This window comes from Conger conger, chromosome 8 (genome assembly GCF_963514075.1).
Source record: "Conger conger chromosome 8, fConCon1.1, whole genome shotgun sequence".
Taxonomy (NCBI): domain Eukaryota; kingdom Metazoa; phylum Chordata; class Actinopteri; order Anguilliformes; family Congridae; genus Conger; species Conger conger.
In genome coordinates, this window is record NC_083767.1 from 17,644,820 (window position 1) to 17,671,693 (window position 26,874).

Here is a 26,874-nt window from a genome sequence, read left to right on the forward strand (position 1 = left end):
TGGCCGTCATCCAAACTGGGGGTGGGGGTCTTTTCCCGTGTCTGGGGCTGCTGGATCCCACCCAACGACACTACTCAGAAGCTCTTTTTTAAGTGGCCGCATACCTGCAGACACAGCCACGAGCATTCCGTAATGACAGGACTTGATTAGCGTGAGCTTCACCTCCAGCTGTAGTTGTAGCTTCTCCAAATTCCCTCCATATCCTTTGCTCATCCGACCACCTTTTAAACCTTGCTTGTTCGCGTCATAAAAGTTCAGCTGTTCAATTTGTATTAGGCTCTTTTCTTCCAATGCCTTGTTATTCATGGTCATTAATGTTGCTTTTATGTGACATTATCTATCCGTGCAGCTAAATAATTGCTGCATGAATTAAGGCCGAGCATATTTCCCAAGCAATAAAACAGCAGTGTCCCATCTAGGATCTGAACCTATGCCCGACTGCACATGAGCGCATTACCCTGACCACAAACTCACAACAGCCGGCTGAACTTTTCTTCTTTGAGGGGGTGGCGGGAACCGTATTAATTGTAGGAAGCGTTCTGTTTTGTGGAGAGCTGTGGGAAATTCCAGCAGAAAGCAGACCGGGGGAAACACGTGCTTCCTGGCGTTAAGACGCTGGATAGCGCACAAACACGGCGCACTGCACAACTACAAAGGTGGCCAAACGCCGGACGATCGGTTTGTCTGTTCACGTTTCTTCCGCCCGGGTCGTCTGCGAGGCTCGCGAGATTCCCGGAGAGAGGCAGCAGGATGTTTCTCTCATTCTGTTTTCACAAGGTCGTTTTTTTTTTGTTTGTTTGTCACAAAATCACAACAAACACGGCGTCTCCAGCTCATCGAGGCTGCTTTTCTTGAAAGCTGGCTGCTTCCCCTGCACTTCCGATAAGATGAAAACAAGCACAGCCCAAACAGGATGCCTGGTTCTCGGCCTTTTCTGAGGAGCTTTCTAGGCTCCATTGGGACACATGTTTTGTGCTGGGGAAGGAACATTTACAAGCTTTATATTTCAGATTTTTCTATTTTTCTCCCCAATTTGGTTGGCAATTGTACCATATCTATACCAATTACCCATGTTATCTACGATACACCACATACATATGACCACGTCCCCCAGCAGCACAAATGGATCTAATGATCCGGAGAGCGATGAACCAATTATGCCACTCCACGTGAGCCAGTCAAACTCAGCCTTTGGCCGGCCTGGGAATGAAACCCCCGGTCCTTGGTGTACAACTGCAACAAACTGAACTGCAACAGCAAGGTTTGCTGCATCTTAGCCTGTTCCATCACCGTGGCTCTATTTAAAAGTTTTAAGTTTCATTAGGTTGAGAGGTTATATTTTGAAGCAGCAATTAATTTTTTACAATGTTAAATTACGGTCAGAGTTACATAATAAAGCTCCTCTCATACAGCCAACTCACAACCTTTTCTTATTTCTGCTGGCAAGAGAGTGAGGAGTAATTATCCATGGATATTATATCTGAGGTATGACCTTAATCAACCCATGGCATGCATTATGTCGCAATAACAATCACACATTGTACAGTGTCACAGACATGACAGTGTATACCACTGTCTTGCACCCCTTGCAAACTGGTGGGATGTCTAAGTAAGCTTTGCGAAGGTACGCACAGAACCTTCTGCAAAGTCTTCTCATTGGATTGAATAGTTTCACAAGCTCATTCCACAGGGAATGTACAAGATGTGGGAAAACCCCTGAGCACCATTTTCAGGTCTGTGCAGACGTGGGCCCACCCACGGTCAATGGAGGGCAGGTGATAATGGCTCCACAGTCTCTCCCAGGGGGGTTTGAATCTCTTGCCAATGACCGACTCCCCCCACCCCCCATTGTAGTCACAACTTTCAACAACACAAGTGATACAGTCACCCCCCACAGCCACTTTTCTATCCTCATTTCTGAACTGGAGAATTTGTGCGGTACACGTTCTTGAGGTTTCCCTCGCAATATCAATTTCTTAAGATGCCCTTTGGCCCTTGCTTGGTCAGAATTTAGCACATTCTCAACTTAAACATACAACCTCCAACCATAACAAAAATGAGCAGTGAAAACGCAGTTTGAGTGTCGCACTTTGCGCCAAACTCTCGATCGTTCTCAGCGTGGCGTCTAAGTCTGGCCAGCTCAGGTTTAAGGACTGGTAACCCTGCTAGCACAGAGGCTCCAGTGTTCCCGGATTCGCCCGTGTGGTCACAAATCGAGAGTGTCAGGGGCCAAGCCCCTGGCTCCACAGATATACAGGCACACCGCGGAGTCAAAACACATCCCAGACATAGCTTCAGCCTGGCTTCTGATCTTCAGGAAACAGCCCTGGTAGGCCACTGACTGGATTTTAAATACGGCAATCTAAAACCTCCTTGACACTGTTGCCTCTGCAAAACAAAAACAGCATTTCAATCAAACCTGTCTTACTTCTTCCTTTCAATGGAAGTGCTGCTCAATCTTTAGAATAATATCATATGCCAGTGTAATTGGAAAACACAATGAAACAGTAGAACCAGCTAGGGAGAAAACAGATGGTCATCACTGTTCAAGTTTCACACTACATATAGCCTACTGACAAACAGTCTCCTGACTAACAGGCAAGTAGCTTGCAAAGAGTAGCTTGAGAAATACAGTCCCGGTCAAAAGTTTTGTCGCATGAGTGGACAAAAGTGACAATTGCTAATTACCCAACTCTTAATTAGCTAATAAAGTTAGGAAACAACACAAATTAATCATAAGTCTAAAGTTTATCTAGAAGCTAGCAAAATGACATTTCAAAATTGTTACTAAATGTTACAACTTGATAATGATCAACAGGCCAGTTTTGGCTGGACAAAACTGCAATGTCGCAATGGCCAACTCCAATTTCTAGGCGACAGTGAATAAGGAAGAAACAAACAAGGGGCTTGATTAGTCAGCTGTAGGTAACTTTGAGCTATAAAAGCAGAAATTTGACACTTTAAGCCAGTTCATGGTCAACATTGCTTCTGTCAACATGCCCAAGATCAAACCAGAAACCAAAGAATCAAGAATCTCAAGTCCAAGTCTCCTGCTGAAGTTGCAGACATCTTCAATGTGTCTAAACGGCAGGTGGAGAGCATTCGCAAGCGCTACCAAGAGACTGGCGACGTCCATGAAAGACCCAGGTCGGGCAGACCGCGCAAGACAACTGCTCGAGATGACAGCTTGCTGGTCTGACTGTCAAAAGCCAGCCCCATGTCAACCGCCTCACAGCTCCAGGAGGAGTGGACGCCAGCAACACCTGTTTCGTCAAGAACTGTACGTCGGATTCTTGCTTGCAATGGTCTCCACGGTCGTATTGCTGCCCAGAAACCAGCGCTAAACAAGAAACAGCTAAGAAACCGTGTTGCGTACGCCAAGGCCCACAGCCTGACGGAAGGTTGGACAGCAGAAAAGTGGCGAAAAATGGATTTTTCAGATGAATCGTCAGTTGAGCTCCATCCCAAGCGCCGCCAATATTGTCGACGACCCTCTGTCAACAGCTGTTGACATTACTCCAGGGAGGGATTGTCTCCTGCTTAGTCTAATCGAGTGTAAGTCACTTTGGATAAAATCGGCAGCTAAACAATATGTAATGTTATGTAATGTAATATCTCTCCAGCTGAAGCCACACCTGCAGATCAGTTCCTCATCTGTGCCAATGGGAAAACTGTTTGTTTCCTGTCTTGAACAAATTTTAAATAACTGGGAAACCATCAAGATGTTATGCAAGATATTAGATATATATTATATCTTGTTGTTAATCAGTTACTCCTTACACATTATATTTTTCTTTTATGAGTTCTCTCTTGCCATGTGAGATCTTTATTAGCTGCTGGATATGTGTATTACAGTACATTATTTGATATTACAGTCAGAAGGGCATACGTCCAGGTGGTAAAAAGGGTGTTACAGTATGTGGTAGTAAGCCAAATGTTCGTGCAGGATTTTGGCCCCTGAAGCATATCCTCACTGGCACGAAGCATTCCTCTTCAGCTGTCAGTCAAAGGGTACTATGGCAAGAAGCAAGGAAAGACAATAACTTTTAACTGAGACTGACAGACTGAGAAATAGACAGAGAAACAAAAAATGTTTACATATTGAAGTTTTTTGAAAATATTTTTGAAATATACTGACTGATAGGAACAAATACATACTGATTGACAGAAAAAGACCGTACCAACTGACTGAAAATGACTATCGCCAAATAACTCACTGGGTCACATGACCCACAGGGCCACATAATGTAGAGACACACTGGATAAGACAAACCAACTGACTGAGAGAGTGTTTGATTCACTGAGACACTCACTGACTGACAGACTCACTAACAACAGGAAGAGGAACAAGCACAAATGCGTTCAGGCATATGGCGCACTGGTTTACATCAGACAACAGAAAAGCCCCGGCTTGTGCATTGTGAATTACATAGCAAACTAATTACAATCAAAATGTAAGACTGAATCTATTTAAAGCATGATATTCTTATCAAATTCATATTTTCCTGCAATAGCCGTCTAGTATATGGAAGGAGAAATCCTCATCTGCAGAAACAGAGCTTTTACTTTCGCTTCCTGAAACATCATCTCTATTAATAGAATGAAATATGGCTTGAAGTGCCTTTTAGACAATGATAAGGTTTCCTATAGGCGTGATTGTGAAGAATGACACAGTTTTCACTGCTCTTTCTGCGTTTTCAGCCGGAAGGCTACTACTACCGGTGACCAAACTGTCGGAATTTAGCTAAATGTATGCATGGTTTTCAAACGCAACTCTGGTTTTATTGTCAGTCATCATAGATAAGTATGTAAAAGAGCGCTTGGATGTAGCACACATTCATGAAAATGATTAATTTACTAATAACAATATTTTCTTGACTGAATCAGTCTCCAATTAAAAAAAAAAAATGAAATGAAATTTTAAATGGCCCAGCCCAGCCCAAACAGCCCATATGTAAAGGCATATTCATAGAAAATCCAAATAGGTTAAGAATTGCTGGGCGGTTTGTTTCATTTGAGAAATCTGGGTCATCATATTACCATTGTCCAGGAATAGATCTCTTGACTGAACATTATAAGCAGCTACTATTTATTTATATAAAAGTGATGGTTATGAATGATATTCCATCTGTATTTTGGTTCACAGCTGACGACCCGTGCGGAAGTGCTATATTTTGAAAGCACAGTGTCAACTCTGTGTGTACATTGGCCTCAAGGTGCTGTCAGAAGTGAGATTAATTTAACTGAAAACCTCTTGCTAGCTGTTGAGGGAACTTTCTCTGTTTCTATTTGATGTAATCTTGCTACAGCTTCAACTTTGAAATAAGTGACATTTTGATGAAATAAGTGATTTTTCCATGCAAGATTTTGGTGAGATATCCAGAAATACTTTCAACTATGTTCAACATGTGTTCTAACGAAAGTCAGATTCCAACATTCCAACATTCCACACTAATGTTTTTTATGTTCATACTACTTTTAAAATAATATTGATAAATTGCAACCATATGAATATGCTGTCAGTGCCACATACGTAAGTAAAAAATAAAAAATAAAAAAAATTAAAAAAAACCTAAAAAAAACCCTACGGTTTAAATCAAAATGTGGTAATAATCATCTGGCAAAAAATATGTCTCGCATATGCTACCCTGGAAGAGAATAACTAGTATCATATGTGCTGTTATGTGCAGACTCCTGAGTACAGCAGATGGCTATCTACAGCCTGTGACATCCCACTTGCCATGTCACCATGTTGTGACATCACACACCCCCTTCTCCACACTCTGACATCACATATGGCCCCTCTCCAGATTGTGACATCATTATTGCCATCTCCCCTCCTGCACCACTATTTTAAGAGCGCTGCGGGATCCTGAGAGCATTCCCATTGCTCAAAGCTTGGATTTGCAGTTCCTCTTACACAGTCTGCCATCCACCCCTGCAATATAACATGGGTACCTTGGCAACAATGACTCACACGCTCTGCTGTGGAAGCTTGTTTTTGCTGAGCTGTAAAATTTAGAAGAAATCCTTGCACTGCACAATCCTGTTAATCTACAATCGAATGCAAATTGTGGCTAATTTTCCTCATTGGTGTTTGTCCCTGTCAACAAACATTCCCTTTTATCTCTCATTTTAACAGTATATCTTCACAGAAATGTGAGTCATCACAACGGTTCTCTCATCAACATTGCTCAAGCTAAGGAAACAGGATGGCGGCACACAGGCGCACATATCACAGGCATCAGCAGTTTAACACTCATCGATGATCTCTGCAGAGGTCAGACACCCACAGCAAACGCCTCCTATTTTGCTTAGCAAATAGTGATTTACATAGTTGATATTCTAAATAAACACAATCCATTCTACAGAAGTAAATCTAAGGAAACAAATTAGTATACAATCATGTATACAACAGCTGTTGAATGTGTTTTGCTTGCCAAAAATCATTTAAATAAATCATCTCCACATACAGTAACTACTTTACAGGACAGTGGAGCCCTGTTGAGTGAATGCGCTCCAAGCTCCTGTGTAAGGTGCTGTGTGTGTGTGTGTGTGTGTGTGTGTGTGTGTGTATGTGTGCATTTGTGCATATCTGAGTGTGTGTGCAAGCCTGCCATTGTGCATGTGTGTGTTTCTGGGAGAGCATGCAGGTCAGTGGTCCTCACTCCTGGTCCTGGAGAGCTGGGTGTCCTGTTTTTTGTTTTTTGATACCAGCAACCAATTCAGACCCAAGAAACCAGGTTAAGTTAGTTAACTGTGTAAATAACTGCTTTAATTGATCGATTAAGTGCTGAGCACACCCTGCGGCTCTCCAGGACCAGGAGTGAGGACCACTGAAGCAGGTGAAAGATTATGAATCTAAGTGTTAAATGTGTATCAACGTGCATGTCTGTCTGACATTTGAGCACGATTATGAGCCACCCCCGGGGTTACCCACCATCGCTGCTGCCGCGGACGACCACGTCGGGGGAGGGGCTCTGCTGCGAGCGGGAGCCGAACGAGTCCAGGCTGTCGAAGGAGTCGTCCCGGCCGTGCCGGGGCGGAGAGAGCGAGTCGCTGCGCTCAGAGTCCCAGCAGTCGATGTAGCCGCTGTCCCGAATGCTCCGCTTCGGACTCTCCCCGTCCTCCACCTCCTGCCGGGACACACGGGCGGCTCAAAACACACCCTCCGACAAACCCACTTCCCGCCAACACCGGCGGAAACGGTCCGCTGCTCTGAGCCGCGATACCACGCAGAAAGAGCTAACTGGCCAGGACGACACTCCCATGAAAACCCACAAAACCAGTCCTGACACAGTTTGCACAAAACCAGTCCAGATACAGTTTGCAGGTCTGAGCCGCGATACGACGCCGAAAGAGTGGCTGAAGACCAGTCAGAGCAGACGATGGTCAGCTGAGGGCGAGGTTTGAGTCCCCAGTGGACGGATCCCGCAGTCGGTGTGGCGGTGGAAGGTCCTCTCCCCTCAGGGGCTGAGGCAGCGGTGTGGGGGTCCTGGCAGGATGGACGGAGAGCGGGCGGGTACCTGTTGGCGGCTCATGCCGTTGGCTCGGAGCTGAAGTGTCGGCTTGGTGCTGAGGAGCTCCCAGTGAGACAGGCCTCCTGAAACACAGCCGCTGCCGTTCTGTCCCAGACCGTGTCAGAGAGCGTGAAACACGAACAACTGTGCCAGCCCTCGCAAGTAAAAATCTATCGCTCCCGGCGGCTTGGATGGTCACGCTCGCTTCCTCTCTCTCTCCATTTCCCTCTCACCTCTGCCTTTCCTCTCTCTTCCCTATGGTTCCCTCTTTCTCTCTGCCCCTGGTTCCTCACCTCTGTCTGAGGCACTGTAATACAGCAGCGCTATGCAGTTCTGTCTTACTCCCTCGCTCTCTCTCTCTCCACCTCTGTCTCCCTCTCCCTCCCTCTCTCTCTCTCTGTCTCTCTCCCGCTCTCTCTCTCTCCCTCTCTGAAAGAATGAAAGCGGGGCTCTTCCCTCTCAGAGTGGAGACCAGAGACAGCCTTTCCTGCCCCCCTGAGAGGAAGTTCCTGGTCCAGCCCTCTCTCTCGCTCTTGCTCACTCTCTCTCTGCCAAATCCCAGAAGATGGAGGATGTGGAGGCATTTGTAGCTGACCCACAAGGCTTGGGCTCCAGGAACAATGGCAGCCTTTGAGAGCCCCCTACCATCAGGGAAATTCCTCTCCCTGCACAAATCTGCCCTCCCAAAACCTTCCCTAGAACTCTACCTTAATTATATGGTTTCCCAGCTCACTGACTGACTGATTCACACACATACTGACTGTCTCTCGGTCTGATTGACTGCGAGACTATCCGACTGACTGAATGACTGAAAGACTGTACATGCTGACTCATGCATGGACTCTGTTCAGATTCACAGCAGGTCACTTTATCTTCCGTGGTCAAACGGAGGTGGCCAAGCAAGGGGGCCCCATGTCACGCAGAAGTACAGAGACTGTTTACTGGGGCTGTCCAGTCCCCCCTTAAGGGCAGTAAAGAGGTTAAAACACAACAGAGTCCATCTGACCTGACTAATGACAGGGGTAGTTTCTGAGGTCATATTGACGCCATTTTAAGTAGTCACACAGAGGCTGGTAGTGAGCTGCTCTGACCTTATAGCAGTTTGCCCGAGGGGGCAGAGTGTGCAAAGTTTACAAAGGCAATTACTGACCTAATAAGCCAGGACTCTGTAAATATGAGAAGCCCCAGACTTTTCTCCTGGAATATGCTTGCAGCCGGTCATGAACGTTTAACACACGTTTACATTGGCTAACACACAGCCCTGTGCCACTGCAAGCTTTAGCTCATGGAGAAACTGAGCAAGTAAAACTGTAACTCTGTGAAAGTTGCTGAGGGGAGAATGTCTACTCTCAGTGCTAAAAAACAAATTATAGACTTCCTTTTAACCCAGACATCTTGATTCTAGATTCAGGATATCTAGTAGGACTGATTTACTTGTTTTATGCAACTGATCGATAGATGGAAACAGTCCAATAGTAAGAGAAACTAAAAGAATTGCATGATATTGAATATTGACCATGCGATTTGCTGAGGTAATATAAAAGAGTTTAAAGCGGATACTTTTCATTGTCAATACGTACATGGAATACAATTTCATATTTGCTTATAATCAAATTATATACGTAATTATACAGTATATTCCACAATGTATGTGAATAATTAACATACTGTATTTTAAACTTGAAATTAATATTTTATAATATACATTATAAAATCTTCACGTGAAATATACGGCAGACATTTTTACATTTTGAATCGAACAAATATTCGCAATGGAATAAAATGTCAAATTAAAAAAATGTCTAAAACAGCTGACCCTCTTTGAGACAGCCACACAAAATCTGGAAAATCATTTAAAAAGGAGCAATACATTAAAATAAAACGAGACACCCATTACATCAGGGTTCATGGAAAGAAAGTGTCAGTCTAATCCGAATGACATCATCCCCTGCATGGCTATCCCTTCCATATGGGTGGGGGCGGGGCATGCTTGTGCCCCACCCACAGTGCTCAACAAACACTCAGGCCAGGTACCCAGCCCTCTGGCTTTATGGTCGATAGCTTGAGCCTGACTCGAGAGGGAGCAGTCTAGAACCTTCCGTGACACATGCGATGACAATAAGAGAGAGTCCGGGTCAATCTCCTTCTGTGAGGAGGGAGCTGACCCAGGAGTGAACGGCTGCGATCCCGGACCCCGTTCCGAACCGGGATCCAGTAAGTGACACAACGAGGCAGTTATTCCCTGGCTACAGGCCCCAAATAATAAACTTGGGAGGAAAGGAGGTGTGTAAATTCAAGTCAACCCCCATGTCTTCCAGAGAAACCCACTTATTACCTTTTTACAGTCTATTGGTTTAGCAGATGTCTTCGCTTACAGTGGTTTACTCATCTTGTGTTTTATATTATCCATTTATATTTCATGAACCAAATACCTTTGGTCAACCTGGGATTTGAACTTGAAACGGCTGGTTGCAAATCCACAACCAAAACCAAAGCTATAAATTCCACCCTGGTCTTTCCTTGAAATTAAAAACTGCAAATGTATGTTTAACAAGAGCTTATCATATTCGTTATTATGTTCATTTTATCGTAAGGCATTCAGATGAAGACAATGATGATTATCATTTTTCTTTCAGAATTTGGGCCGGGAGAAATCTTTGTCCCTTCATTAGCAGTAAGCCTTTCAGCTCGGTCTCTTTTAAAGATCAGCCCACATTCCCCCGTTCCATACATCAAACCACCCCTCAGCCTCTGAACTGAATGGTTTCTGTTGAGGTTTTTTTTCTTCACACCCTGCATCTGCGCGATTTTGTGTCGTTCGCTCAGCCTGTACCTTTCGCATCTGTGTCAGCAGTCCCTCAAACTCCTTCAGGTCCAGGGTGGGCCCACTGTATGACGCACAGCTATTGGCAGCCTTCCCCAGCCAGTATATGGTGATCAGAACCTGGATGGGGGCAGAAAAAAAACAATTTATATTAACTGTGAAAAGTCATAAAAGGCTTGGGGCTAGGTTAGGCTAGGTAGCATATACAGGGGGATAGGCTAGGTTGGTAGCATACTCAGGGGGCTAGGCTAGGCTAGGTAGTATACTCAGGGTTACAGAAGCATGCAGAAATCAGCTTTTTGAAAGGGCTAATAAGAAGTTTCACATCTAACCGAGGCTGAAAGCAATGCTGACGCCTTCGGCAGCCTGTTTACTGTGGTCAGTACCTTACCACTGCCAGGGACCTGATTAACATCTGAATTCCGGTATGGCGAAAAATAAAACGCATTACTTCCATAGTTCTGCATTTGAATCAAATCAAAAGAGTGAAGTACCATTCTAAATCAAGAGGACCGATATTTCAGGTTGCAGACAGTAAAATGTTTAATGTTAACTCAAACAGAGTTAATGTGAAACAGAGGTCAACAGAACTAATATGGACTCTAAATCAGTGTTGATTTAACATGCTACATTTTACTGTGTACCTCCTGATATTGTCAGACACATTACAGGTTTTATAAAGCCTGGCATAAGACCAGATAATAAACGTGGCTGTCACATGAGGCTCTGGCTGTTGGCCTTCAGTACAGCTCCTTACAGCTACAACTCCCTCCACTGTTTATCTGGGGTCCCTGCACAAACACGACAAGGCTGCCCCATTGTCCGCTCGGACCATGAACGACGTGGACCGAGGCTTCGTTCTATTTGCCAGGAGAGGGACGCACGGTTGACCTTTTGATGCCAGAACCAACTGCCCAGTGGTCTTCTTTTTACGAAACCGACGCCGAAAAGACATCCCTCACTGACACAGAAGAGTGGGAAAAGAATAACTGCCTCTCTGATGCAAGCGATCGATGCTTCTCCATTCAAGAAATGTTTGTCTCAGCATTGTGTGTCCGCAGTTATGGACACACAAGCATGCATTCACCTGCGTATGCACATATGAGACGTGATACTGGCAATCTATCGATTCTACACACAACCCGGGCAGTACGCATCCAAAGACAACTACGTTCAGAGAAGGCAAGGGCATACTATTTCTGCCTCTGCCTACTGAATCTAAAGCAAGGTGGAGAACAAATCTTTTTCAGTGCTTCATAGCACACACTTACATAGTACATACTATGCAACCATAAATATTTGGACAGAGGTACAATGTCTGTTCTTTTGGCCCTGTACTCCGGCATATTGGATTTAAATGAAACGGTGATTATGGGGTTAAGGTGCACTGTCACATTTCATTTGAGTGTACTTCCATATCCAGATCGGGTCATCCGTGTTGGAATTACATCCCTTTTTATGAATGCCCCCTATTTTAGGGGACCTAAAATAAATTGGACAGTTTCTGATTAATCACGTGTATTCAATCGCTTCCTTAATGCAGGTATCAGAAATCTTTCAATATCTAGGCTAGATTCTAGGCTTTTTATTGCCAAATCAGGGCACCATGTATAAAAAGGGACTGCAATTCTGACACAGATCACCCAATATGGATGTAAACACCCTGAAATTAATAGTGACAGTACACTTTAACCTCAATCCAATGCACCGGAGTACAAGAACCAAAACTGTACAAATACTTAGGGACTGCACTGTATGGTCCCAATTGAACTTGTATATACACTGTTGGAGTTGAATTGACGCTGGACATTTTACTGTGTATGAGAGAATGTGAACATCTGAAATGTGTATACCTGAGGCAGGCTGTGACAGGTAGCATATCTGTCCATCAGCGATCCTTTCTTGATGTCACTTTAAAATACCTTGCATTGCTTGTGACTTTTGCAATGCTTCATGATTTCGACTGTTGTCCTTCTGTAGCCATACCTACGACTCGAATGAGGTGTTTTGAAAGGTTTGTTTTTTTCCCCCAAAAAAATCAGCTGTCACTCACACACTCATCATTACACAATGTTGCCACGGCAACAAGCGAAAACACGCGGTACGTGTTTGCTTGTCTCACAAACTGAAACCCTGGTGTTTACACAGAGCATTCTGGCTCATGCTAGCCCTGAAACCAAGACTGCCAGACGTAAGCCAATATCTATCTTGGCACGGGAGCATTCTCTTGGCCAATGGGGGCAATGTTTTCAAGCATGTGCAAGCCTAGCGACTTTTGTTCTCCTTTTCGACTTTTGTTTTCTTGTGCCTGGTTCCACTTTTGCGTTTAAGCCATTAAAAATAAGAAATTAAATATATTAACCAAACCTGGAAGCAGCTGCTACAACATCACCTCTTTGATTAAATGCGGTAATCTACATTAACAACACCGGACGCTGGCTCTATAGGACAGCATCATGCACTGCAGATAGCCAAACCGTTTGATGATAAGAAACGCTGATACGACTGCCCTCTAAACAGGCTGCAAGTAGCTCTGCATAGCAGGCAGGGAGAATGCTACGTCACTGCACTGCAGCCAAGCCACAAGAGCACAGAAGAGAGGTGCATAAGACGATAAGAAACAGACACAAATAGATAAATAAAGAAAGGAAGGGAAGAAAGGGGGAGAGTGAACGAGACAGAGAGAACAAGAGATTACTCACATTCTTTAGTTTCCTGCTGCAGTCCGAACCCCTGCAAGAAAAGAGAGAGAGGGAGAGAGAGAGAAAGGGGGGGGGGGGGAGACTGCATTATGGGTCAAAAAAAACATAATCCCTGCATTTACACGATGAAATACAAAGGGAGCGGATACAGAAGAGAAAAAACGTGAGCGTTGGAGGATAATAAGAGGGTCGCACCAGTTTCCCTGCTACACTGCGGTCTGCCACTTCAGAAACAGAGAGAAGATGAGAAGGACTCTCTCCTTCACTGTTCATTTCCTCAATTCACATTGTTTATTTGCTTGGAGGATAGACTCATCTGAAGCCACTTACATTTTTAACCGGTATCCATTTCTACAGTTGGGCATGTGCTGATGGCTGAAGTTCAGGTTATTTGTCTGCTCCAAGAGCTGAACCAGACATGGGTATTGAACCTCCAATCACCTGAAACAAGTTTAGTTTCCAAACCACAATACCATGCCGACACACTTTCTTTTTCAAACTGGACTAACCACCTAACATGTTGACAAATTAGGAAAAGCAGGCAGGCTCTTGCCTTTTGGTTATGAACAAATTCATAACCGACAACAAATCCTATCACAAATTATCTTGACATTCTGTTACTCATGTGTTAAAGTTCATTGCATAGGCTGGGACATGTTCTACTGATGAAAGAAGCCCACTTAAGCTCTTCTGAAAGCTACTATAGCTTATCCTGAGACATACAACCACATTATTATGAATTCATCCACAAAGGAATGCATCCATGAACAATTAACTTTACAAGGCCTGGAATAAAACAGGATTACCTTTTATCCTTATTACATCATTAGTACTTTACCTTTTGATATAATGGAATATTCCTTTCTTTGGAAAACCATACTTTTCAAGGTCACAGTAGACAAACTAGACTGCGTAATTAATTATGAACAGTGCTATCAAACAACTTAATCAGTAAATAATCAGTAAAACACTTGCTGGATCACTAGTTTAAAAGAATAATGACTAATGTAAAATATTGGCAAATCATAGGTCTTGATCGTTGGTCCCAGCATTCAGATCAATGTATGCCATTGCCATGTCCACAATATCAGGTCAAATGCACCAATTTAAAGACGTCCAGTATGGAGTCATCAATCTCTCCAAACACACCCATGTTCGTGTTGTGCTCACAGCACAAACACCCAGGTAAGACATAATCCCACGTGAAACAATCACCAAGGAAATAATTGTACACGGCTCAAATTTTGTACTTGAAAGACGAGCAGTCTCACTGGAAGAGCAATTACGGAAAAGGGTCAGGGATGTCAAACTGACAGTTTTAATCCCGCTAACCATGTTGTTTACTTCCCTCAGACCAACACCTGTTCCTTTTTGGTTTTGGCTACACCACCTCTCCCCTGCAAGTGAAAGCCTCCCCAGGTGCGAAACCTACAGGGGCACTCCCTCCAGGCCCAGCGGTTTCATTCAGGAACGTAACAGTGGGTCCTTGTCTCTCTCCCTCCCGATCACACATGACTGAACGAGCGCCGTTGAGTTTCACGCCATCTCACACAACCTGATCTTAACCCAGTGAAACCCACCGGATTCCACAAGGTATGAGATCACTGCTTAAGACATCACTTTTTCACCTCTCCTCTGCGCCTCCGGAGCTCCGTCTCTCTCTCTCTCTCTGGCGACCTGTCACTCCTCTTGGAGATTGATCCGGTTTCCAACAGCAAACAGCTGTGGTGCATATGCCAGGCCTTTGCTAATTGTTTTAATGGACCAGGCATATAGTTTTGGGTCGCCAGCACAGTGGAGGGAAAGGTCAGCCTGGACAGAGTAAAATGGCACCCTACATGAACTGGGAGGTAGCAGGCCCACAGTGACCACAATACAGACATCTGTAAAGATGCCTTTTGTTTCTGTATGCGACTAGATCTCTGGGAACACTGCTCCCACCTCTTTAATGCTGTGTTCTGTAACTGCCAACTCCTTACAAACATCTTCTACATCTCAGGCGCTGCAAAACCTAGCTATGTGACCTTCATTTAAAATAGGCAATTATACCAAAATGGTACAGCATATATGTCTCACAAAGAAAGATGTGACACTAATATGTTGAACCCACACCCATTGCCCATTTATGGAGAACTATTGTTAAACAGGTAAGTGACGATCAAAAGTTCACGGTCCTGAGAGATTAAGAATGCAGCAGGTGGGACTTAGGTCTCCACCCACACACGGCACATTACACTAGGCTACATAAGTCACCGACCCAGGCAGCCCTTGTCAAAAAAAAAAAAAACTTACACCACACTATGAAGCACCTGAGGTGCATAACATCACCTGCCCTTACCAGATTTAAGCGCACAAGCCGCTGTTTCAGAGTTCAGTGCTCTGACCTCTATAATTCACATTCCCTAGCAGCACAGTGGACTGTCGCTGTCAGTGTCAAAGTCACAGGCTGGTGGAACAGGGCCAACACTCATTGAGATGCTGAGAAATTGCTTTTGGAGAAGTGGCTCCCGCAATTTTGGATGCCTCCATAAGCCAACGTGTCCGCTATTGTTTCTTTATGACAATAGTCTGTACAGTTGGCGTTTGAGTGTATACTTGTCCATATTGGATTAATCAATTTCAGGAAATTATTCTGAGCTCTTTGTAGCTTTTTTGTGTTTACTGTAATTACAGCAGCCAGACCAGGGACCTTAAATATGACAGTCGATGATTCATTATGTTATAGAAAGAAGTGTTGTGAAAATAACAACTTCAAGTGGACAGATTGATGAATAAACAGCTATAAGAGACAAAGAGACCCTGTGTACATTTTTAAGAAATCTGTCTGTGATTGTAAGCATGTGTGATTTCTGTGTGTGTTTGCATGTGTGCATACATGTATGCAAGTATGAACAAGTGTACGTTTGTATAAGAGCAAGTGTCTGGGTTTGTGTGCGTGAGCGTGTGTGTGTGTGCGTATGACTGTGTGTGCACTTATGTGCATGTGGGTGTGTAGGCATGTGTTATATGCCCGTGTATGTCTATGTCCATGTGTACATGTGTACATGTGTGTGTACACGTGTGGTCTCTTACTTGAGGTTGGCGCGTATGGACGTGTCCTGCAGGTCTCCAGGGTCGAACAGCTGTGATCCCTTCAGCCCCAGCTCCTCACAGCCTCGCAGAAACAAGGTCAGGTTGTCCTGGGTGAGGAGAAGGCCAGAGAAACATGTGTAGCACGCTGTCACAGACGCAGTCTCTTAGCAATACTACGCAGCCCAACACAGAAGAACAGTCTCCTTGAAGCCTTGCGCACTTCAACACAGAGGCACAGTCTATCTGAAAAACAGCGCACTCCAATACAGGGGCACAGTCTGTCTGAAACAGAACACAGTCCGATGCAGAGGTACAGCCTGTCTGAAAGACGGCACAGTCCGATGCAGAGCGCAGTCTCTCTGAAACGCAGCACAGTCCGAAGTGGAGCGCAGTCTCCCTGAACACAGAACAATCCGAGGTAGAGACGCGGTCTCTGAAACAATGCTCGGCCCAACACAAAGGTACAGTCTCGCCGAAACACCGAGCAGTAGCACACTGCACACTAGCTGCAGATCAGAATCCTGCTCTCCCTGCCTGGGCCCTCCCCTCCAGGTGTCCCCAAGCGCATTGTTAACAGAGCGCAACCTGAACCGGCCTCCGCTTTCTTCACCGTCTCTATGATTCCCAGCCTGTCAAAGGGCCCTGGCCCAGCCTACTCCAGCCGCAGTGAATAAGGAGCACGGAGGTGTCGCGGCTTCCCTCTCCCGCATTGTTGACTCGCCGTTGTTTTTGGAGGGACAAACAGGTTTTTCCTTCCCCTGCCCACCCCCCTCACTTCCTCTCCTCGTTGAGAATGCCCCCAGGGGACTGGAACAGCCCTACGCGCCCATCCTCAAATTCCTTTTTCCGAGACGCCGCTAACTGGGTCACTTGTAAGAGCGCTTTTTCTTTAACGGAGGGTGTGAACCTTCCGCTAAAATACTGCTCAACACGCAATCCGGTTCTTGGCTTTGAAATGACCCTGCGGATTAAAGCTGGTGCGTTTCAATACAACACCGTACATATTTGCTGAAATTTAGCACAGGTATAACTGTAATAACAGGCTGAGTGCACTCAACATGCGAACACCTTTAATTATACTGAGCAAATTATTGCCGGCATTCTACTACATTTGAAACCTAACCTCGAGTGGAGACTAATATCACAACACAAACAAGTGATTGTATAGCTTCCGTTTTATAGTATTGCATACACTACCACAATAAAATCCATGTAATACTGACACCGGTTGAAAGTACCTGCATATTAATTCACTCTGATCTGTTAAGTGTTGAATTTTTCATATTTATGCCCTAAATGCGCATACTGTACAAACATCTAGTCTCAGCATGAGCAAATAAGGTTCTCAAAGAAAATACAAGTTCTGAGTTGAATTTCTCAGACACGTGTTGAGCTGCCAAGGGCTGTAAAAAAAAAAAACATGGCGGCTTGAATGCCAGGCATCCCTTCCCTATATTGGGCCCAGACACCAAGTGTCTCAGGCTCCTCAGCTCTCCGCCTCTTCACATCCAGACCAGACATCCAGGAGAGGCAGGTTTACGTAAACTCTTTACCTATAAGTATCCTTTGCCACTCTCACTCTAAAAGACAGCTGTTGCCTCACGAAAATAGACTAGTAATGTCAGTGCAATTACAAGAAGGCTGTAATCAAGCTGACACTTATTCCTATTGACAATGCAGGTGTAGGAGAAATAGAAAAATGTATTTTCCCCTCGGTCAATAAATACACAAATAAATAAACCATGTAATATGGAGGACCAACCTTTGAATTTAAATGGGTTATTAGAAGTTCCTGTGGACCAGCAGACTTTACAATAGCAGGTACTGAACCAGGGAATTCTGGGGTTTGGGGTATAAAGCAAGAAAATACACTTCAAGTAACATCAAAGCAGCTTGCAGGGTGAGGTTGTATGTGTCTATATTAGGTGATAACGTAAAAAAAAATGTTGTCAACCTTTTTCTATAGCCATGCTACCTGAACTGAAGGAAATTGTTGTGGGGCTTCCAACATGAAATTCATTACAGTCCACATACCCTTGGCAGTGAAAAGCTTGTGCTGCTTGGGAACTAAGAAGGAAAAAAGTACCGGCTTTTGACTTCATGGCGAATAAAAGCGCTCTGCTGCTGCTCATATCTACATTTTAGCATACAAGCTGCTTTGGAGCTGTGCATTTTCTTTCTTTAGACCACAGACCCCTGAATGCCCCAATATGCGGCATTGTAAAGGCCATCAGAAACTTCTGTATTTCAAATTATAGTGGTTAAGGTACATCACTGTTACCCGCAAGGCCGGTGGTTTGATCCCCGGTCTAGACACAATAAGATCTGCACAGCCGTTGGGCCCTTGAGCAAGGCCCTTAACCCTGCATTGCTCCAGGGGAGGATTGCCTTCTGCTTAGCCTAATCAACTGTATGTCACTCTGGATAAGAGCGTCTGCCAAATGCCATTAATGCAAAATGCAAATGCTACAGTATGTCTGAAGCTGTCCCAGAAACCCATGATTAGTCTCCCATGCACAATTTTCCAACTAGAATGGGGTATTAGGGGAACAGTTCATTTGTTCATTTCAAAAATCATCCTGAGCAGTGCCAACAGTTCCAAGCCTTGTTTAGTGGAAATCAGGACTGTGTTTTAAACTTGGCTTCCCAAAATTGTGCTGTTACTGGAACTGTTCACAGGTTGTACACAGATAACACTGGAATGTTTGTGAAATGGTCGACTTTTGCGAAATACTGTCACGGTTGGCCATTTGCAATAGACAAAGTTGTGAGGTTGACTGATATCGGCAAAGAGTCAATGGAGGCTACCACAGAAAAGATTTGATGAACTGTACTCCAGAAGGAGCAACTGATTTGTTTAGTCACGACTAATAGAAAATAATCCAAAGCACTGGAAAGCTATCTGGAGTTTGTGACCAAGAACACCATGGGCAAAATGCTACTCCCTAAAAACAGGAGGAGAGTTCAAGATTGCAGGGTGAAGCTAACAGTCCAGAAGTAATATGCAATAATACTCTTACATTATACAGGGCAATGTCTACATCTCAACTGCTAACAGATGGTGCCACCTTGCCATTTTAAGTACTGCAGTAAGTCCTACAGAGAGAGACAGGAAGAGTGCCTTTCCTGATACTATTACTGGACTGCACTAGTCACAATAGCAGTAGCAGTAAAAAAGTGCGGTGTGATTATTCAGCAAGCTGTTCTTTAGGCCTACTCAGCAATGTTGCAGTGGGGACATCTCAAAACTCCCTTGTAATTTGAACAGAGCTTGACCTGTTTAATGATGTGAAACATAATCTTCCAATTCCTGATGATTTGTCAAAGGATTTTCACTGCTGAAGTATAAATAAACCAATACTATTACTATTTGTTCTAATGTCCATGGAGATCCTTCTTAAATGATTTACATAGAAATAAAAATAGGAGTATTATAATTCACATTTTAGCACCTGGTCCACTGATTGATAACACCAAGATAAACCTGTCATAATAGTCTCAAGAGCTTGTGAAAGTATCAGCCATCTAAACCAGAGCTTAAGCTGTGAATAATTATTGAAAAAGAAGGAAGAACGTGCTCAATCCAGACCAATGGCGGTCACTTTATATGTGTGTGTGTGTGTTTGTGTGTATCCTGATGCATTACAGATGTTTAGGCAGAGGATCATGTGTTGACACACTCCTGCAGCTTGCTAATTATTCATACTGGATTACTCTCCAGGAACTATAGGGCTTCTCTGTCAATCTCTGCTGGAAAATGGATGAAATTTCAGCCACCTCTGGGCCCCTGGGGCATGATCCCACTTCCTACAGGACCCCTCAGGCCACATTTCACACCACTTCTGACAACTCAGGGAGCCTCTACGCAGAAGAAAAAAACACAGGAAAAATAGAGATGACAGTGATTAAAAACTAACCTACTGTTAGGCTGTTCAATAGCAAAATAGCACTATTTGGCTGTACCTTGGGGGCACCATGCATTAGTCAGCCTAGTGAGAGCTGGTATTAGATGTTTGGGACAGCACTTTCTTGTAGTTCCCTTTTCAGAGTCTTCCTGGCTTTTCGAAAAGTAACTTAACTTCGATCTACATGATAAATTATAATAATTCTCAGACTGATTATTGATATTTTTAGTTAGCCCAAGTTTGCCACAATAAAATAACATGTTATAATCTCAAACTTGTGGAGGATTTGCTAAGGTAAAAATGGAAGAGTAGAACTTTTTTGGCTCCCAAAGCAGTGTCTCATCATAACTTTATTGATCCAACAAAAACCGAAATATCCCTCAATAAATATCTATGAAAAAAATTCAAAAATCCCTTGCACAGGTTTCCACACGTTTCGACATCTCAAAAATGATGCAAAGCCTGCAGAGCTAGTTCGAGAATACGCCGTCTACCCACATAATGCTTATGTCTTCAAACTCCTATTATGTTAATTATGTTTATGATTTATGTTTGGGGTGAAATTGACAAAAAAAGAAAAGTTTTGACACTTTGTCAGTTTGACACTTTCAAATCTTCTCAAATCTGTGAGAAACATCTCATTTTAGAGCTTGAAGTAAAGAAAGTGAAAGTTTGGCATCTGTATGGGAAAGTTCCACCAGAATCATTCACAAAGAAATGCTTGTATATTTTATACAGTTACAGAGGATCAAACAAAGCCCATACAACACATGCAAAGTTGGTACGGGACTTCTTGAAAACATACTATTATGTTTCTTGCATGTTTACTATTTAATCCCACCAAAGTTTTTAAGAGATGTCAAACAGTGAATGGGGCTATTCCAGAAACCATGCCTTTACAGAAAACAATCAAATGAAACCATACAGACTGCAATCAAAACACAGAACACTGAGTTGCATCCAAAAGACCTTCTTGTTCTCGTTGACAGAAGGAAATTAACCTAATGACCAAAGATTTCACAACAAACATTGCATGTAATGTCTCTATTGCCATACAAAACAAGCAAGATAACAATCACAATTATAGTGTGGGAACAGACAGCTGCAACTGGAGTCTTGTGAAGATACAGTTAACAGTTCCTCAATTATGCAAAAAGATTAAATTGTTTCTGCGTTTACCGACCCTCTGTAACACCAGCCAGACAGATGATTGAGATTTGGTTCCTAGAATACCAGAGAAGTCATCATGAGGCATTTTATACCGATTTACCATGTTAGTGGCCAAGTTGTGTTTAATGGGGGTGAAACTTGACTGTTATCGACTGTTTCGGCAGTACAAACACAAAACTGAAAAAACTATATTAGGGACACAACTACAAAATCAAAATGGGGACTTTGTACAATGGATATATTTTCCACAATTTAAAAAGTTTCATATCTCACCGCGGCATTAATTTCTACAGTATACATGGAAATAAATGGTCCATATACTGCTTTTTCAGAAAAGCTAAAATATATTCAGAGATTAAAAAAATGTATTTATTTATTTTGCTTTCAAGCCCTTTCCTTGGAGAAAATGTGCGTGCCCTTTGGAAATGCCTCTGGTCTTGTTTTCCTCTGGTCTTCAGGAAAACAGAAAGGGGGGAGGTTGGGTAACGTTCAGGTATCGTGTTGTGCCTGTTGTTGAAAGAACATTTTGTGAATGGACCCCATGTGGGGATGGGGGGGAGGGCATTATCTCCCTATCAGATCTAAGTTCGGGGACCTGAGTGCTCAAAATGACACGATACATATACGCCCTGACCAGCACTGGGGAATTACAAACATTATTCACATCAACTGCAATCTGAGAACATACACACCTGGTCAGGGTCACATGGTTTGACTGATTCTATTGTCTGTGTGGGAGTCGGGAGCATAGTGATGTTGCTTAAGACACCAAACTGTGACAGACCTCTGCAACCTTGGGCCTGGTCTTTGGACTTCCAAAAGGAACAGTTCAGGCAAGAGGTCATGCCAGTGGGTGGGGTGGGAGTGAGTGAGTGTGTGTGTGTGTGTGTGTGTGTGTGTGTGTGTGTGTGTGTGTGAGAGAGAGAACAGAGAGAGAGAAAGAGAACAGACAGATGTGTGAGAGAGAGAGAGAGAGAGAGGGAGATAGGGAGAGAGAGTGTACAGACAGAGAGAGGGGGGAGAGGAAGAAAGAGGCAGGCTAAGAGAGAGAGAGAGAGAGAGAGAGAGAGAGGTGAAACAATGGAGCCAGAAAAAACAACAAGCTCCTGTTCATACTTCAGCTGCGGACTTCCCAACCAAAACAATAAATTCCTTCCCTCTTTTCCTTTTCCCCACAATATGCCCTCTGTTGCCAAAAACAGCATTAATTAAAAAAATGTCAACAGACTCAGCATAATCGAAAGGCTTGACAGAAAGATAGGCGTGAAATGTCTAAAAAAGTTTCTCGAAATTAAGGAGCCATCACAAAAAAACAAAACAAAAAAACATTGTGATATTCTGTCTGGGCTTCTGTTTATAGCGGCTGTCTAATAGGGTTAGCATCTGCATAAACACACCGCACACTTTCAGCCTGTGGGCTCGCTACTGTCTTCCTCAAAGATGAAAACAATGCTAAGCTGGGGAAGCATGGAGAGCACATAAACACAGGGATCTAATGAGATGTCAGCACTGCTTCTATTAAAAACAAACCAAGACATTACCTGTGACAGAGAATAATCCATAGTTGCTGTTACTGTACGTGCTGGTCTGGTTTCAACTACATTACATTACATTACATTAATGGCATTTGGCAGACGCTTTTATCCAGAGCGACGTATAGCTGATTAGATTAAGCAGGAGGCCCAATGGCTGTGCGGATCTTATTGTGGCTACATCGGGGATTGAAACAATGACCTAGCGGGTCCCAGTCATGTACCTTAACCATTACGCTACAGGCTGCCCTATGTATGTATACATATTACTAAGGGCAGTAAGTTTGGAACTGCCCTTGCTCTATAAACGTTCATGCACAACGTGCTACCTGAACATAGAGCATAAAGCCCAACTTTTAACCTCATTTTAAACCCACAATTTAACCTCCCAAGATGGTGGATTAGAAGTGCTAGTTCATGAAATCACCCCAGTTTCCCTTGCGAGCAATGTAAATGAGAGAGTTGGTGTCACAAAAGAATGATGTCGCTCCAGTGGCAGTGTGCCACCGATGAGTCCGGCCTTGTCATACATAGCAGGGTGACAGTACTGTGACACCATAGTGACATCACTGGTGACAGCGGCCCATGACCTCACGGCGGGTCATTAGCAGCAGTAGCACGGCGCTAAAACAAACAGCGAACCTCAGAAAGGGCCCACAGGCCGGGCATTGACAGGCTGCGGTGCGGTGGCCACATTGTTGGCTCCGTGGGAGGGAATGCGATCGAGCAGTGGGAAGGACAGTGCCCGCTTTGTCCCTCTCTGCAGTGCCCTGGGCACACTGCTGAGAGGGCATTGCTGCCTGCTGCCTGCCTGACTGGAGCTGAGAGAGGAATGGGAGATGGGCCACTGCCCTGCAGGGTCACGCTACACACACATGTGCACAGACACACACGCAGGCGCACAAACTCGCACACCCAGGGACACACACACACCCTTTTCTTGCGTGAAACGCTAATGATAGGCGGTATCCTTCCCTCCTTGCTTGTAATGGTCATTTTAACCTTAAGCACAAAAGGCACGTGGTAGCTGCTGAAATAACAATGGAAAGATATGGATTTTCTGCATGACTGAGACTTCATGGTTTCACTGTGGCGTAGTTCAAAAGACTGTGTGTGTGTGTGTGTGTGTGTGTGTGTGTGTGTGTATGAGAGAGACACAGAGATAGAAGGGAGAGAGAAAAATGAAGGCACCAAGCAGACTTGGTTCTGCTTTTAGAATGTGAGCCGCGACACCAGGGAAAGCTCTACCCTAGAGTGGACGTGAAAAACTCTAAGTCAATCACAGTCTGAGCCTGGCCACAAAGACTGAGGCTGCGAGAGGCGATAACCACAGGACCCCGCCGACCAGGCTTCACAGGAAAGTATCCCCTCTCACCAAAGGAAGGGGAATGGGGAGGGTCTACGTTTATGAGGATGTCAACGATAAGTTCTGGCCGTGGACGTCTCGCCCATGTAATCACTGATGCCTGCTGGAGGGCAGAGAGAGCGGGGCCGGTGCGAAAACAAGGTCACGTGACTAGACCTGATTCGCTGACCTGACAAGAGTGGAGTTATGTGGTCATAAATGGGATAATTACAAAGGACCAATTCCCAGCCCTGTGTCACAGCAGGTGTGGAGTTGTAGCTTGGAGCCTCTCGCCCCATTATTTTACCACAGCTGAACATGGATCTGTGATAACTGTAACCCTCCTGACAGTCAGTAAGATTTAAGTCTTGAGACATCAGTTGACTTGTGGCAAAAGCTATGAATTTAATAGATTTCACGTGCATGACTGCCGACCAGACTTGGGTCAAATGTGTAATTGTTTAGCATATTTTTTGTGCTCGATTGATCTTTCCTGGCTCAATTGAGACAACCAAGAGGACCAGAAGGTGGGGTTTGATTACATTAAGCAGTAAAGCAGGCCATCATTAGGCTGAAAAATAAATCTATCAGAGACATGGCTCAAAATGTCAACTATTTGGTACATTGTTAAGAAGCAAGAATGCAATGGTGAGTTCAGCAATGGAAAATGACCTGGCAGACCACGGAATACCAGTGGATGACAAAAGAATCCTTTGAATGGTGCAGAAAAATCCCTTTGTAACTGTTCAACAGATCAAGAACATTCTCCAGGATGTAGGTGTAGATGTGATGTGTCAAACACAACCATCAAGAGAAGACTATGCCAGCATAATCTGAGAGGGTTCACCACAAGATGCAAACCCCTGGCAAGCCTCAAGAATAGAATACAGTTATGGAGTTATGGAAAAAAGTGTGATGAACAGATGAGATGGAGATCAACCTGTACCAGAGTGATGGAAAGCTAAGTGTAGGGAAAAGCTCATGATCCAAAGCATACCACCTCATCGGTCAAACATGGTATTATGGCTTGGGCATGTAGGGCTACCACAGGAACTGGCTCACTTGTGTTCCATGATGGTGTCATTGCTGACAGCAGCAGCAGGATGAATGGCAAAATATGCAGAAACATCTTGTCTGCTCAGATCCAAGCAAATGCATAAAGACTGACTGGACAACACTTCACCACGTAGCAGGACAGTGATCCGAAACATACAGCCAAAGCAACCAAGTTTTTTGGGGCCAAAAGGTGAAATGTTCTTGACTGACCAAGTAAACCACCTGACCTCAATCCAATTGAGCATGCATTTCACTTGCTGAAGACCAGACAGATGCCCCCGAAACAAGCACGAGCTGAAGAGAGCTACAGTAGAGGCCTGGCACAGCATCATCAGGGAAGATACCCCGCATCTGGTGTTGTCTCAGTTGTATACTTCAGGCAGTCACTGACCACAAAGGACTATTGATAGGATGACTTTATATCAGTATGTGTTAATCTGTCCAATTTAGTTTTGGGGACTAAATATAAAAAGGGCTGTAATTCCTCCACAGTTCACAAAATAGGATTTAAAAAACACAGAAATTAAAGATGAAGGTCTGCACTTTCACCACATAGCGATTATTTTATTTCAACTGTTTGTTTGCTGGAGTATAGACCAAAACATGTGTCAATGTCCAAATACTTACAGACTACACTGAACATACTGGACCCAGGTCCACGACCTACAAAAGAGGGCGTGGGTCCTTTGTGTCTTTTGAAAACATTATGTAGAGCTATCACAACTCAGGAGGGTCATACAGTAAAGTGTTTTTTTGAACATGGGTGTGTAATCAAATTTTTTTCCCTTACAGGCCCAAGGAGGTACCGTTGTCCGGAGGGGCCAGATAAGACGAGAGTGCTTGCCCAGCCAAACCAAACTTCCTACAAAAACAGCTTAATTGTGGCCTGTTGTTCTGCGCAACTCCACCCGGTTTGCCCCGTTCTCTCGATTACCCCCTACCCAGTCAAAAAAGGCACTCTACAGCCCCGACCGCTCGCTCTCCTCTCTTCTCGGGTTATCATAATTCTGTCATCCAGCTATTTTTCTTCCATTTTTGCCAACATTGTTTTTATTTCTCTTCACTTTTGTCAAACTCAAGATGTTTTAATTTTTGATCATTTACATTTTTTAATTCATTTTTTTGATGAATGCAGTTCTTCAGCAATGTCAAAAGGGCACTACGGTAACTAATTAAAAGTTATATTGGTTGCTTGATTGACTTGTGTGTATTCATTCGACACCCACACCCTCACTAGTACTACTAGTACTAGTTTTTTATAACACTGCAGACATACCACACTACAGAACTCTGGACTATTCTCTCTTGGAATCAAAAGGGTATTAACAGGTATTAATTGAATGCATCAAAATGCACTTAATTTCACAGTGTGCCTCTTTGACAACACAATCCTAAAGTCCCACACACCTGCGCCATCGCTGACCTCTCCGTCCTATTCACACCCTGTCGAGGCAGACCAGCAGTGAACCGCAGACGAAAACAGAGACCTCTGCCCTGGGTTATTTCCTGGTGCTCTGAATGGGCGGAACAGCACAGGGAACAGCACAACTGCTCCCCTGGGAGGCAGGGTCAGAAGAGCAGGGACATAAGCAGCCTTCCAGAAAACACAAGGTGAAGCCGTTAGCACCGGCATGCCCAAACACTGGGGACTGCGCTAGCACAAAATACCCTCATGGTGCTGGGCCATTGGGGAAGTGGAAAATTGTGTAACCAATTATATAAGACATGGAGAATGTATATAATTAATC

The 26,874-nt window shown here is 44.0% G+C and overlaps 1 protein-coding gene across 6 annotated transcripts in view; it reads right to left on the reverse strand.

The window, feature by feature from the left end:
• The window catches only part of LOC133134980 (LIM and calponin homology domains-containing protein 1-like), a 124,954-nt gene that overhangs the window by 35,540 nt on the left and 62,540 nt on the right, over positions 1-26,874 (reverse strand). For 5 of the 6 annotated variants that reach the window (XM_061251667.1, XM_061251666.1, XM_061251665.1 and 2 more), the window contains exons 4-7: positions 16,119-16,225; positions 13,047-13,077; positions 10,354-10,464; positions 6,941-7,136 (exon numbers count right to left, since the gene is read on the reverse strand). In XM_061251667.1, coding sequence (XP_061107651.1) covers positions 6,941-7,136; positions 10,354-10,464; positions 13,047-13,077; positions 16,119-16,225 — 445 coding nt within the window. Of the gene's footprint in view, positions 1-6,940; positions 7,137-7,526; positions 10,300-10,353; positions 10,465-13,046; positions 13,078-16,118; positions 16,226-26,874 lie in introns of those variants that run through there. The other variant, XM_061251668.1, reaches the window with a different exon arrangement.